The sequence below is a fragment of the Macrobrachium nipponense genome, chromosome 12 (assembly GCF_015104395.2).
Source record: "Macrobrachium nipponense isolate FS-2020 chromosome 12, ASM1510439v2, whole genome shotgun sequence".
Classification (NCBI taxonomy): Eukaryota; Metazoa; Arthropoda; class Malacostraca; order Decapoda; family Palaemonidae; genus Macrobrachium; species Macrobrachium nipponense.
The window spans coordinates 38,162,535-38,178,734 of record NC_087205.1 but is presented as its reverse complement, the minus strand read 5'-3'; the positions used below and the strand labels follow the sequence as shown (position 1 = coordinate 38,178,734).

At 39.9% G+C, this 16,200-nt stretch overlaps 1 protein-coding gene across 1 annotated transcript in view; it reads left to right on the top strand.

Annotated features, from left to right (window-relative positions):
• Positions 1-16,200, top strand: part of LOC135224495 (uncharacterized) — a 438,160-nt gene that overhangs the window by 391,181 nt on the left and 30,779 nt on the right. Inside the window, 1 exon segment of the mRNA XM_064263507.1 lies at positions 3,417-3,507. Coding sequence (XP_064119577.1) covers positions 3,417-3,507 — 91 coding nt within the window.

The following is a 16,200-nucleotide window of genomic DNA, read 5'->3' as shown; positions in this document are numbered from 1 at the left end:
AGGGCGAAAAATGCAAAGTCATGAAAAAATTCATGGAGCTTCATATGGCAATTGAGAATACGTATACGAATTATTTCGTCCAAAAAATTGCCTCTTACTTTCGTAGTTACAGGGTAATTAGTTAAACGTAACTCAATAAGCCTAAAACATTGGATCCGTACAAGAAAGTGCAATATTTCTTCTATTATCATAAATTTTGATAATTATTGTCAAAGAAATTGGGAGAAATGGCATCTGCAGACATTCACCAAGTCGAGAAGGGAGACTTCAGCTCAGCTACCAAGTCCAGTCATGATTTAGTGCGATCACAAACTTCAAGTAGTTTACACGTTCGATTTCACCTCTGACTTTCGCTTGCTTTTACGTATATTTATGTATGTTTCGGCAAGGATTTCATCATGCCAATGAGGAAAAGACAAGGAAAACATCTCGCTAACAAACAGACGAAGAAAAATCGCTCAAGTATTATTACAGAATAGTATCATGATATACGCGTAGTTAGTGAAGAGAGGGGAGGGTTCCGTAGTAAGGGTTGCGTAGTAACGCCCCCGTCTTGCCTGACAGCACACGTCACACTGTGGCCAGGCTACGATCTTTGAGCAAAGAGATTTTCATTTATGATAAATAACAAAGTTTTGGTTTTTTAATACCCAAAATGGAATATGAAATTCATAATAATCATGATTTATTAAATTGTCTTTGTAAAAAGAGAGTACACCTTCGAGTTTCACCTCTGACATTCTCTTGCATTTACGTTTGTTTACCTTTGTTTCGGCAAGAATTTCATCATGCCAAGGAGGAAAATACAAGGAAAACATCTCGCTAACATACAGAAGAAGAAAATTCGCTGTAATAAGCCGAGTTAGTGAAGGGGAGAGAGAGATTTGCTTAGGAAGGAGTGCCCCATCTTGCCTCAAGCAGTGCCCCAGGCTACAATATATGAGCAAAGGGATCATCATTTATGATTAAATTATGATAAATAAAATAGTTTTGGTTTATTAATACACAAAAAAGAAATATACATTCATAATAATCATTATTTATTAACAATGTTTTGTAGAAATACGAAGGAAAACTTTGAACGCCCGTATCTCAAAACTATACTTATTGACCTTCAAAATCTATCTTCTCACTTAGTTTTAAAGCTATAACATTGGAATTTGGTATATAACTTAGAAAGACATTATAGAACAATCAAATAGAGCCCTTTTTTCCATTTTTGTTTCGTCTTTTTTTTTATAAATTTTTTTCTTCTGATTTATAGGGTTTATTTTTTTACCATATTGAAAAATTCATATCTAGCAAAAAAAAAATGACTTTTGAGAAAAAAAAACTCCCCCTTCAATTTGAGTCTACATCAGGTCTATATGGTAGTAATCCCAGGTCTTAATATTAAATATCAAGGGATGAGATAGAACTTGAAAAAATGATTATTTTCGGATAATCGCCCTGCGTCACAAAAACGAAGGTCAGAGGCGAAAATCATATGCGGTTTTGAGATGTCCCAAGTCACCCTTATTAAGTGGTATGAATATCAAAGTCTGTCCTTAAAAAATGTCATTAGCCGGCCGGCCCCCTTAACCTTAGTTATGATACTTGTAAATTTTTTCAAAATAGATTATATTCATTTATTTTATTCTTTTCGTTTTAAATTGAGACCTTATTTTATTTTCCAACCTTGTGCTAATTCTCTGGTACTATTTCACGAAGCGACACGAACTGAGCCCAGAAAAGGGCTTTTGACGAAGGAAAAATCTATTTCTGGGCAAGGGTTCGTGTCGCCCAGTGAAATCCTACCCTGTTCTCCCACCCTTGCGCCCAAGATTGGCATCTAACTTCAAGGATGGCCACGAGAGGCGCTGCGGTCGGCGTGGGAGGATGTGTACGCCGGGCCCGTGTGTCAGCTCTCTCAGGGAGGGGGATTTTTGATGAATTAGAGAATTCTAAATGACAAGAGTTTCGTTATAGTGGTCTCATCGCCCTAGCACCATACCGACACCCTCTTTTTATTTAGGGTGAGCGAGTCAGTTACTCTGAACATCCCCTATTTTTTTATTTTTTCTCTGGTAATTTTAGTTTTTTCATTTACTATAAGAAATAATGAACTTAAGGGATTATTTCACTGGACGACACGAACCCTTGCCCAGAAATAGATTTTTCCTTCGTCAAAATCCCTTTTTCATGCGCATTTTAAACATAAATGCATGAAAACTTATAACAAAAAGCTGAAGTTTCATTATAACAAAAAGCTGAAGTTTCATTATAACAAAAAGCTGAAGTTTCATTAACAAAATGAGTTATAATTAGCCCCCAAATTAATAAAATAATACCATGCATTTTTTGGAACGGTGGTGGACAAGAACGAACATGAAAAAACATCTTCTGACAACGTGGAGGGTAGTTACAAAAGCTGCCTTAATTTGTATCATATTTATGTAAAAAAATAAAAATACCCTAGACATAATATACTTTCATACACATTTTAAACATAAAAGCATGAACATTTATAAAATTGAGACATCGATCGCTAAATTTGCACACTTTTTAACTATATTTTCGGAAGAGCGGCAGGTGGTGGCTTACAAGAACGAATATGAAAAAACATTGCATTTTTAAAAGCTGCCTTAGTGTCATATTACTGCGCAGAAATAAAAATATCCTATACGTAATACATTTTCATACACATTTTAAGCATAAAAGCATAAACATTTATAAAATCAACACATCGATCACTAAATTTGCCCTTTATTTAACTCTATATTTTTTGAAGAGCAGCAGGGCGGCGGCTCACAACAAAGAACATGGAAAAACATCCTCTTTGATAACATAAAGGGCAGTTTCGAAAGCTGCCTTTGTATCATATTTCTGTGCAGAAATAAAAATACCCTATACGTAATACATTTTCATAATATTTTATGCCGCTAAGCGATTGCGCCGTTAACTGCGGGCTGCCTGTATAATTTGTAGATGACTTTTTATGATGTTGGTAGATTTTATCATTAATAATTTCAATGGAACACAGACAACCTGTAACTGTAATTCTTAGAGAATATTTTTCTTTGGCCATTTGTGATGAATTTTTAGAGAATTGACAGTTACTCATCAAATTTAAATAAAGCACTGATTACAAGATTTTATATGAATAACAAACTAAGGGCAAAATTTCCTTCATGGAAGTTTTTATTAAAGAATTTATAGACTGAAAGTTCACTGTTTAAAGGAGACCTACTTTTAAATTCTTGTTTACAGTTTTTTGGCTGTCATCAAGTTCAGTATCTATGAAGACTGGAGTAGAAAATTATGTATTGTATATGATAGGAAAACTTGTTCCATTTGGTTATTTTGATTCTAAGTACTGTAGTAAAGTACTTTGCATAAAAGAAAAATTGTTCAATGTTGATTGTTCTTTTTTCCAGTGCCAATATCCTCCTTGACAAGCATTTGGAACCTAAACTGGGAGATTTTGGATTAGCAAGAGAAGGAAAAAGTCAATCAACTAGTCTGAAGGTAGATATTTTGCAGTGTATGGTATAATGTTCGCTGGAAATGAATTATGAATCGAGTACTGTAGCCTGAGGACTATTACTCGCTCAAATGCTGATTTATCTCATTTTTCATAAAGCATGATACTAACAGTGTAGGGAGCTTTATTCCATTGTGTAGCTAATGTCTGCAGGACAAAAATAAAAAGATCGGGTTTAGCCCATAAACTCACTTTGTTCCATAGGACCTGGGAAAGAATTCATCTACAGTAGTACCTCGAGATACGAAATTAATCTGTTCTGAGGCGCCTTTCGTATCATGAGGTTTTCGTCTCTTGGACCACATTTTACATGTAAAATGGCTAATCCGTTCCAAACCCTCCAAAAACACCCCAGTAAATTTCATAATAAAGCTAAATTGACCTATAAACAATGAAATACTACAACAATTTGGACCATTCAATACCTAAATTAATAAAAAAAAATGCAAAATATAACTGTAATAAATTGTTATATTAGTGTACATGGTAACAAGAAATATACTGTACGTAAAATGTGGAAGCTTACCTTTCGAGTGAGGCTATCTCTGAAAGTGGCGGCAGAGGAGGAGGAGGACAAACGGCAGATAACGTACGTACGTACGTACACTTAACTTTACGAAAACGTAAAATATTTAAGGAAAACTATAAAACTAAAATTTACAAAACACATTAACAAAACTGTAACACTTAACTTTACAAAAAACTAAAAATTAAAATTTTGTTTTTCTTTTTTTGATTTTTTAACTTTTTTTTTTTTTTTTTTTTTACTTTTACGTAGACTTTTTTTTTTATTTATTTATTTATTATACAGAATTTCAACTTCATCACCACTTTCAATGTTCTGTTTATCACTTGATTTCTTTTCCTTTTTGCTTTCAACTTTCTGTTTTTTTATCACTTGGTTCTTCCTTTTTTGCTTACATCTGCTAATGCTGAAGGCCTCTTTAAAAAATAAACGATCCATGAAGATTGCTTCTGCCTACTTTTCACAATGTTTCCTGAAAACGACTCAGGTAACTTTCATCGACTGCGCCAGCATACGACCTGTGAGCCTTTTTCGGGGTGTCTTTTTTTGATAAACGATTGCACTTTAATGAAAAGCGGCTAGAACATCCTTAATTTCTGCCGTTTGTCATAGGGTCGTTGTCCTCCTCCTCGCCGCTGCTAGAGAAACTCCTCTTGAACGACGTATATTGCATGGCCTCCAACTCCTTCAGTCATCCGTCTTAAGCTCCTCTTGGTGCCCTGCTCCTCGAGAAGGTCGTTGATGTCGTCCCTCGTCGACGACCAGCCCCATGGACTTGCCGAGTGCAACGATCTCGTCAAGATCTGGTTCCAAAACAGTTTCGGATCGCCAACTGTTTCTGACTCTGCAGCACCAGCTTTTTTTGCCCACGTCGAATCCTCGAAGTCTCGGGGCGGGGATACGACATCAGGCCAGGATTTCCTCCACGAGGAATTCAAAGGTCGCCTCGAAACCTCCTGCCAAGCTTGGTCGATGAGCTCGGATACAAATGACTATGTCGAAATGCTCCTTCCAAAATTGACGCAAAGTGATTTTGTGATATCGGTGATGTCGAAACATCTCTTGAAAGATGTTTCGTGTACAGCTTCTTAAAAGTTTCGCTATCACTTGCTGGTCCATGAGTTGGAGGAGAAGGGGTGGTGTTGGCGGAAGAAAAAGAATCTTAACGAAGGAATACTCACTTCGCTAGGATATCTTCCTCGAGGCCAGGAGGTGGGGAGGGCATTGTCCAACACCAGCAGACATTTCAGGGGGAGGCGCTTCTCTTCCAAAATTTCTTCACTGTCGGGCCGAAACAGATTTACCCACTCGGTGAACAAAAGCCTCGTTACCCAGGCTTTTGCATTAGCCCTCCACACACTGGAAGCTTCTTCAGCACTTGTGGGCCTTGAAGGCTTGAGGAGTCTCGGAGTGATCCACCAGTAGGGCTTCACCTTTGCAATCCCCTGGCGTTTGAACAAAGTGCGAGCGTAAGCCTGTTCTTTCATAGCTTTATGCCCAGGTAGCTTCTTCTCTTCCTCCGTGATAACGTCCGACGAGGCATTTTTTTCCAAAAAAAGGCCAGTCTCATCACAGTGAAACCTGCTGAGGAAACTGTAGCCTTCCTTGGTCATCATCTCGTCAAAAGTTTTCTTAAATGCTTCAGCCGCTTTCGTGTCCGAGCTGGCAGCCTCCCCATGACGCAACACCGAATGATGCCAGTCCATTTACAGAATTTTTGCGAACCAGCCATGCGAAGCCTTGAACTCTGGGTTGGCGCTGAAGTCCTTCCCTCTGTCGCCTTCCGCCTGCGCAATCAAATCGCCAAAAATAGCGCTGGCCTTGCGGGCGATTGCTGTCTCCGTTACCGTATCGCCAGCGATTTCTTTGTCTTTTATCCAGACGAGGAGCAGCTGTTCCATCTCGTCGTGCACGTGGGTTTCTCTTGCTGGACAAAATAGTGATGCCCTTCGACGTGTAGCTGCTTTGATTGGCATCCTTCTGTTTAAGGATGTGCCTATTGTCGACGGATTAACGGCCGTATTCCTTTGCGATCCATCAATCGCATACCAGCTTCGTACTTCTTGATGATCTCCATCTTTGTCTCCGAAGAGAGCATGCACTTCTTTCGTGAATTTCAGCTTTTTCTTGGGACCCATGACTACGTTATCTTGTACGGAATACGTATAATTACACAATAAAGTTTTCGCACAACACGATAATAGTACTGCAACGAAATCACTAACAAATTTACGTTACTAAACGAAATCGTTGGACCAAACGAATGCCGTGTGCGTACGATAAAGATGTTGGTACGAAGAGGCCGAGATAGGTACGCCACCACGTACGTTTAAGATGCATTATGGGAGGGATGCTGTCCAATAGGAGAGAAGGATCTCATGGTGGTGACTGCATCAGGAACCAATGGAGGAGAAGCAGAGGATGTGGCGAGTCTACTAGTACTAATATGCGGCGCGCGCGCGAGTTTCAAAATTGTTATCCGGGCGAATCTCGGACTTTTCAGAAACCTTTCGTATCTTGAAAACTTTTCGTATGTAGAGCCGTTAAATTTTTCGCATTGGCTTTCGTATCTTGAGTTTTTCGTAAGTTGAGCCTTTCGTATCTCGAGGTACCACTGTACTTTACTTGAATTTCTCCTTTAAGTTTTGACTTATTGGTCTGGTTTTGCTGAAATGGTAGGTTGTACTATTTTCAGTTAATGCCTAATTTTATGTTCATTTTGTAGTTCACATAAATTGTCATAAGTCAGTGAATGTTGCAGTACACTTTTAATTGTAGTCATGAGTTTAAATTTTACTAATAATGTTCTGATTATTTTGCTGAAGGGAGCTGGTTAATGGAGTTAGGTAAGTGTCTTCTCTATTACAGATTGATAATAAATTTAGATTGTTGATTGCATGAAAGAGTTGTTACCTAGAGGTGGAATTAAATTCAGCATTGTTCTGTAAAGGTTATAACTTAATTTTGCAGTAACTTTTTTAACTATAGGTTACATTACAGTACTTTGAAATGGATGTGGTTCTTTGTCCCATTATCTGAAATTATTTGTTAAGGAACAGACCAGGTGCCACAAAATCTACAAAAAATTAATAAGAATGATTCTGCTGTCATATCTAATGCCACATCTAGGTGAATGCTCTTGTAGCTGTACAAGTAAACAAGCAGATATAAACCTTCCTTGGCTCATTATCTTCGGTCTTTGTAATGACAATAAGCCCAGCATAATCAACACCTACATTCTCAAATGGTCTGTTGAAAACAACTCTATGTAAAGGTAAAGAAGGGGGACCAGGGTAAACACAGGGTTTACCTTCAACTTTCCTTCAGATAACACATTTTCTAATCACTTTGCGTACTGCTTGCCTTCCCTTGGGGATCCAAAGTTGTCGACGAATAGTAGCAAGAGTTTCCTGTACTCCTCAATGTAAATTATAACTGTGTACCTTTAGAAAGAAGAGGTTAGTTAACACTTAAACCCCTATTGGACGTATTATATGTCGACTAAAATTGTCTGTCGGGGAGCTTAATTGACGTACAATACGTTGACTACAAAAAGTTTTTTAAATATTCGCAGAAAATAGTTATAGGCCTAGTTTGCAAAAAATTTGAAATCACGCGCCTTGAGGGATGCTGGAGTTTAACGGATCAAGCTGTTGTTTTGTTTACAAGCATTACCCAGGCGCGCATGCGCGAATTTCTTTCTTCTTGCACTAAAATGCATCAGTGACACATCTCAGAAATTCTTTCATCACTTTGTCGTAATTTTTGCACCATTTTATATTAGCTGTTACATAAAGTTTTATATATGAAAATTTGTGCAATTTCATGTAGAATACAACTAAAAACAATCCATGGTTGTAGCTTTTATCAGTTTTGAAATATTTTCATATAAATCACTAAGTGCCAAAATTTCAACCTTCAGTCAACTTTGATTCAACCAAAATGGTCGTAAACGCAATTGTAAGCTAAAACTCTTACATTCTAGTAATATTCAATCATTTACCTTCATTTTGGAACATATTGGAAGTCTCTAGCACAATATTTCGATTTATGGTGAATTTTTGAAAAACACTTTCCTTACATCCATGTGCGGTAGCTGCCAAAAATCTCAGAAATTCTTTCGTCAGTTTGTCGTAATTTTTGCACCGTTTTATATTAGCCATTACATAAAGTTTTATATATGAAAATGTGTGCAGTTTCATGTAAAATAAAACAAAAAAAATCCATGGTTGTAGCTTTTATCAGTTTTGAAATATTTTCATATAAATCACGATAAGTGCCAAAATTTCAACCTTTGGTCAACTTTGATTCAACCAAAATGGTCGAAAAACGCAATTGTAAGCCAAAACTCTTACAATATAGTAATATTCAATCATTTACCTACTTTTTGCAACAAATTGGAAGTCTCTATCACAATATTTTGTTTAATGGTGAATTTTTGAGAAACACTTTATTAATAAACATTACCTTAATATAATTTATCTGGCCCTAAATCCCCAAAAACTGCACCAAAATTTACCACATTGGTAACCCTGTTACCTCCTATTCTGTCCACCAGTTGGCAACACTGCCGTTGACAGTTACAAAACCTTCCCTTGAAAATCAATTGATAACCCTTTAACGCCGACTGGACGTATTTTACGTCGACATTTTTTGTCTCTCGGGTGCCGACTGGACGTATTTTACGTCGACATACAAAAGTTTTTTGTTTTTTTAAAAAATTCGCAGAAAAATACTATAGGGCCTACCAGCCGAAAACTTTTGAATCACGCGCCTTGGGAATGCTGAGAGTTCCGGATCAAGGTGTTGTTTGGTTTACAATCGTTACGCAGGCTGCGCAAGCGCGAAATTTCTTTCTTGCCGCACTAAAAAGTATCAGTGACACATCTCAAAAAATTTATTTCGTCACTTTGACATAATTTTTGTACCATTTTTAAATTATTAGCCGGTTACATTGGAGTATTCGTATATATGAAAATGTGCGCATTTTTATGTAGAATACAACTAAAAAATACTCATGATTTTAGCTTTTATCAGTTTTGAGATATTTTCATATAAATAACGATAAGTGCCAAAATTTCAACCTTCGGTCAACTTTGACTCTACCGAAATACATAGTTGAAAAACGCAATTGTAAGCTAACACTCTTATATTTTAGTAATATTCAATCATTTACCTTCATTTTGCAACAAATTGGAAGTCTCTACCACCATATTTCGATTTATGGTGAATTTATGAAAAAACGTTTTCCCTACGTCCGCGCGGTAACTCTTCCGAAAAAAATCATACGTGCGATTGTGGTAATGTTTGCACCATTTTAAATTAGCCGTTACATAAAGTTTTATATAATGGAAATGTGGCAGTTTCATGCACAATACAACTAAAAACAACACCCTGGTTGTAGCTTTTATCAGTTTTTGAAATATTTTCATATAAAAAATGATAAGTGACACATTTTTCAACCTTCGTCACTTTGACTCTACCTGAAATGGTCGAAAAAAAGCAATTGTAGCTAAAACTCTTACAGTCTAGTAATATTCAGTCATTTATCTTCATCTTGAAACAAATTCGAAGTCTCTAGCACAATATTTAGAATTATGGTGAATTTAAAAAAAAAAACTTTCCTTCCCTCCATGCGCAGATTCTCCCCCACAAATCTCCGAAATGCGTACGTCACATTCTCGGAATATTTGCTCCATTTCATATTAGGCATTTCATAGAGTTTTATATATGAAAATATGTGCAATTTCATGTAGAATAAAACGAAAAATATTTGAATGTTGTAGCTTTTCTAATTTCCGAAATAATTGCATATAAAAAAATATATAAAAAAATTTGACATTTGGTCAACTTTAACTCGTCAGATATGGTAAAAAAACTGCAATTGTAAGCTAATACTCTTACAGTATAGTAATTTTCAATCATTTTTCTTCATTTTGAAACAAATTGGAAGTCTCTAGGACAATATTTAGATTTATGGTGAATTTTTGAAAAAAATATTTGTTTACGTTAGCCCGTTACGAATTCAAGCATCATTTTGTGATAATATTTTCTCTGTGTTGCTTTTGTCGTTTTACAATGTGTTATATACCAAAATGATCACAATTTAGTGTACATTACAACGAAAAAAAATTAACTTGTTACCTTGAACCGTTTTGCGCATAGCTCGATTTGAATACAATTATATATGAAATTTTGTTTTCGCGCTATCATATATCGCATTATTTATATATGATAATGATAATTTTTTTCATTTCTGATGGTTGCATACTAAACTTCAGGCAATGACAAAAAAAAGGAGCCAAAAATGAACTCTTAATTTTGAAAACTAAGCGCGCTGTGAATTTTTGAAAAAAAAGGGATTTTGACGTAAGGAAAAATCTATTTCTGGGCGATTGGCTCGTGTCGCCAGCGAAATATCCTTTAATCTATTATTTCTAGGGTAAATGTACTAACACATACAGAGAATAAATAAAAAATAAAGAAAAGGTCAGTACAACTGACTCGCTCCCCTCCAAGAGGGTGTCGGTATGAACACTATGGTGAGTGAGACCACTACCACGCGAGCCGCTTGCCAATAGAAATCTCCCACTACAAAATCCCCACAAAGGGGAGGGGACCGACCACAGATGGGCAGCAACTACTACTACTCCATCCCATGCTGCCGACTGCTGCCCCGCCTCTGGTGGCCATCCTGAAGTTAGCAGACATCTTGAGCGATGGGATGGGTAGGGCGGGATTTCGCTGGCGACACGAGCCAATCGCCAGAAATAGATTTTTTTCCTTACGTCAAAATCCCTTTTTCTGGGCTCAGCTCGTGTCCGCTGCGCGAAATCGTACCAGAGAAAATAGCACAAGATTGTAAAGAAATTCAACTAAACAAAAAGGGGTCTCAAATAAAAAGATAACATAAAAAGGAAGGAATATAATTGCTAATAAATATACATATACACAATGATCAAAATAGAAATATTACTTAAAATTAAACTTAATGCTAATAATATTTCTAAAATTAACTTAATTTTTACATATACAGGGCTTACATGGAATATGTTAAAAGCAGTATCTGTGTATAGATATGTACAAAAAACTGAAAAGCAATTATAACAATAACTTGAACAGAACAAACCTTCAATGATATAATAAATGAAGGGAATTGTATATGACTTAATATACAAAACCCGTAACCATTGTAAATAAGATGTATCCCCTAGCATAAAAATAAGGGGATCACATCAAATAAATCAAATACATACAATCGATTGTGAGTGCCCCTAGCAAAAAAAATAAGGGACACCCACCATATCACCATAAGAGCAGCTAAGACCCAAGGTAAACGTAGATGAACCTGACAGGCATAGACAAAACTGTTGGTGAGACAGGTAGAAAGGAGGACTGGATCTTCTACTAAAGATTAGCAGAGTCGGGGGAAACTATGTTACCCGCCGCAACGCTGAAAAAATTTCAGAGCTTCCAAGGACTTTAAGTAATGACGCTTAAATACTGTCGCGATTTCATCCAGTATATTTTTTCACTCATCGAAATTCATATGTTGGGAAATAGTTAATTTGAGGTGGCTACTGCCCTGACATCATGTGCTTTTGGGAAAGAGTCAGGATTGGCTTGCTTAATAAAGTACAGGATCGCTGCCTGATGCCTTGAATAGATAAAAGTACCACCTTTTTCTCTCTTAAAGAGAGGACCGATGAGGATGAGAGGTCCTGACAGAAAAGGCTCGTAAGTCGATACTGGGCAAAGAGATATATCCTTGGGAAGGGGTACAACCTTCCATGGTTTCCCACCTCATCAAGGATCTTCATTCTTTGCTATAAAACTACGTTCCGGGAGAAAGTAGCACTTCCCTGTGGGGAAAAATTGAATATGATCCGGATCTCTGGATAATGCCGACAGTTCTGAAATTCTAGCTCCTGAGGCCAAGCTTAATAAAATAGAGTTTTTCTTAAGAGCATTATAAATGAACATGTGTCATTATCAGTTTCTGAAGCCAGCTTTAGAACATCATTTAGAACCATGATACTGACGTAGGCCTTACAGAAGTCTAAGTCTAGCAAAACAAGCCTTGGGAATAGACGGAGAAAGTAGGTAGTCTGTCAAGTCTATGTTGAAACCAAATTTGAAAAATCTTTTTCAAGGCTGACTTGTTTTGTCGTAATGGTGCTAGCTGCTAGCCCTTTTTCAAAAAATAAAGATCTGAAAAAAGGTATAGCTGAATTGATTGTCATGATTCTAATATCTGATTCTCCTCAGGAAGGTTGCTACTTTTTGACAGCCCGCGTCATACTGTCTCAAAGTTGAATTTCCCTTTATCAGATTCCCAAGAAGAGAATATTTTGAGGGTCAAATATTCGCATCTCTTTTCGCTGCAAACTTCATGAAGTCCATAAAGTTTAGGGTTTTGAGAATTCCTGAGGAATCGAACACAGTCTTCGTTTGCACTGATGGGAGAGCCTGGGGACTGGAATTCGAAGAGGACGAAGACCCAGTTCCAGAATTTAGAGGGTACCAATTGCTCTTCGGCCAGTCCTTGGGCTACTGAGCCACTTGACCTTGAATGTCCTGAGTTTTGTTCAGTACCTTCATGAGAAGATTTACTTGGAGGGGAAGACATAAATCTTCTCCCAGTTGTTCCAGTCTAGGGCCAGGGCGTTCCGTCCGGGCATAGGCAGAGGGTCCAGGTTGGGGGCCACATAACATGGGAGTTTGTGTTCGCTTGGGATGCGAAGAGATCCACTTGTAGGCCTGGAACTCTCTGAAGAATCCATTGGAACGAACTGCTTGTCTCAGTGGACCATTCCGATTCTAGAGGTACTGATCGGGATAGAGCATCTGCTATGACGATTTCTCACTCCAGCTATATGGGTGGAGGAGAGGTGCCAACTGAACTTGTCCGCCAGGGAGAAGATGGCTACCATGACATGATTTAGATGACGGCTTTGGAGCCTCCCCTGTTTATACAATGGACTACCACTGCGCTGTCTAAGACTAGCTTTATGTGGGAGTACTTCGGCGGACGTAACCTTTTTATTTTTAGAGTCAAGAACACTGCATTGCTTCCAGTACGTTTATGTGGAACTGACGGAACTGAGGTGACCAAGTTCCTTGAACTTTCTTGAACTGAGAATATCCTCCCCAACCGCTTAACGAAGCGTCTGTGTGGATGGTAATCCCGGAGGAGGAAACTGAAGGGGCACTGATAGTTGATAAGTTCTTGACTTTTGCCCACGGGCGTAGTCGATTCCGTAGAATCTGAGGGACTGAGGATAATTTGTCCCCTGGACCTGACATTTGCTCGTGAGCGCCAGATTCTGGTTAGGTCTTTCAGTTTGGCTTTCATCAAGATGTTTGTCACTGATGCAAACTGGAGTGAACCCAGGATCCTTTCCTGGGTTTCTTCTTGACGCAAGTTTGTGACTCAGAAATTGCTTTACTGACTTCGCTATTTCTTTCCTCTTGGCTGATGGAATCGACAGAGTATGGGAGGATAGATTCCATTGAATGCCCAGCCACTGAAAGTTTGACTCTGGCGTGAGTCTTGACTTGGTCCTGTTTATCTTGAAGCCTAGATATTCCAGGAACTGAATCACTTTCAGTGTTGCTTTTGTGGCATTCCTCGACTGTTGGAGCCCAGATTAACCAATCGTCGAGACGTACGCTACTACCATAACCCCCTGCGATCTTAGTTGTTGAACTACCACTTCCGCCAACTTCGTGAACACCCTGGGTGCTACGTTGAGCCCGAAAGGAACTACCTTGAAGGAGAATGGCTGATCTCCTATCTTGAAGCCCAGATACGGACGGAAGTGCCTTGCAATAGGGATATGATAGTAAGCGTCTGTAAGATCGATAGAGGTGGTGACGGCCCCACGGGGGGGGAAGTAAGGTCCGTACCTGCGAGATCGTGAGCATCTTGAACTTGTCGCAGCGAATGGCTAAGTTTAAGCGGGACAAGTCTAAGATTACCCTTCTTTTTTGTGAGCCTTTCTTTGGAACACTGAACAAGCGCCCTTGAAACTTTGAAACTTTTACCTGTTGATCTCTCGCTATAGCTCCTTTCTGAAGGAGGTCCTCCGCATACTCCGTCAATTCTTTGGATGGAAGTTGGCGGAAAGGTCTGGATGGGGGCGGGTTCGCTACCCAACTCCAACCCAGGCCTTTTGACACAATGCTTTGCGCCCACTTGCTGAAATTCCACCGGTGGCGGAAGTGAAACAGCCTCCCTCCTACCTGAAAGTTTCTCATTGGTGTTGGTAGCCTCCGCGGCCTCCCCTGAAAATGCTTTCCTCTATTAAAGGACCCTCCCGTCCTCTCTGACGAAAGGATCGCTTACCTCTGCCTCCCTTACCCGAGCGGTCATACTTCTGGGAAGCCTGTCCCTCGAAGACTTGATTGAAGGCTGGGGAGAGAGCGTAAGAGGTGGAGGGTTGAGGCTGGGGGGAAATGACATAGATTGGCTGCGATTGAGCCTTGGAGTAGAAGGTTGGGCTGCTTGCACCAACGGGACAGCTGGAACCGGCTGGGTAAAGTGTGGCTGTTTCTTTTGTAAGGCTGGAAACGTCTGGGTTTTCTTCTGAGCCTTACCTCTGACCACTTGATCTTGGCGTCTCTTGGCCGTAAGACCCCAACGATCTTTAAGGCGGTTTGGTTCAGCCTTGTAGCCTCTGCCTGGACCTCCTTCACCTCGCATCTGGGAAGAGGTCTGCTCCCCAGATGTTCGATGCAAGCAACTTAGTTCGGTTTCATGCCGAATCGTTGCTTCTTGGAGGACATGTTTCCTACAGCTTGTTCTAGCCGTGGCGAACTCGAACATATCAGACTGCACCGTTTGAGTCAGAGACTTGGTGAGAAGCTTAAAAAGTGGCTCAGAACCATAGGAAATGGTAGCCACCCTCGGTCATGGCCATGGTATTGATAGACCTGGCCAGCCTAGACTTGGCATCAAATTCTGCCTGAATGAGGCTATCCGGAAGTCTAGGCAGCTTCTCACCAAACTGCTCCATAGCACAGTCTGGTTTGAGTTTGCCCGCAGAAAAAGTGTTGGGCAGATCTTCCCACAACTCACCGGCTGAGGAAGTAAAGGAGACGTAGGGTCCGCTTCTTTCAGCTGAGGCAACGAATCCCCTTCTGGGCTGCTGGAATGGTAACCGTAGCAATCTTTGTCAAGAAAGGGAGCGGGGTACTCTCTTCCATTGTAAAGATTGTGAAAGGACTCTTAAAATGGCTGTATTCTCGTGTTCGAACAGTCCATGTCCTCTAGACACCTGAGCCATTCTCTTTGAGCCTGGTCTCGTGAATAGAGGACTGTCTCTTTCGGTACCTTATCGTCTCGAGTCATGGCAGAGGCGGCGGTGAGCCTGGCGTAGCCGATGAACGGAGGCTGAAGGTCTTCCGGGTAGAACTCGAAGTCTTCAATCCTACGAGTTCCACATTCCGGGATAGAAATAAGCCCGTCCTGGAAGGGGGCGTATGACGCTACTCTCCAAGGATTGTTCATACTGAACGGATGGTAGAGAGTCATACGGAGGCAATTGCGCTCCCCCTGTGCTGAAGGTGGGGGAGAAGCTAGCGGAGCTTGGCTCAGTCCGGCTATAATGTTGTCCTGGGGAGCTGATCCTATCAGACAACCGGGAGAACATCTGTTCCATACTGGTTTTTCAGAGACCCCACCAGATCGCCCACTGTTGCAACAGGCCAGTGTTGGGGTCCATAGCCGGAGCTGCTGCGGAGGTGGACGGGTGGCTCTGAACCGAACCCAAAGGTAGTGGAACGGTTGACTCTCCGCTGGAGTGTGTGATCTCTCCCTGGAGGATCTACTCCTAGAGGATTTGGAGCCGGACCCAGAAGCTTTAGACCTCTCTGCTCCGGGGTTTTTATTTTTCCGGAGACTTACGAGATGATGATGACGCCGACGCCGTCTTTTTAGACGACGACGACGTCTTAGTCAAGGTTTTTACAGCTTGTCCTTTGACCTTAGGTCTAACGGAAGCATCAGGAGAGTATACAGTTCTGTACCTGTAAAGCCTTGGAAGGATGGAGAGTTTTGCAGGGGTAGAAGATCCAGTGGCACCCAAGGGCATCCCTTGGGCGTCCAATCGTACTCACCTCGACCACAGGTCGTCTACACCTACCATGG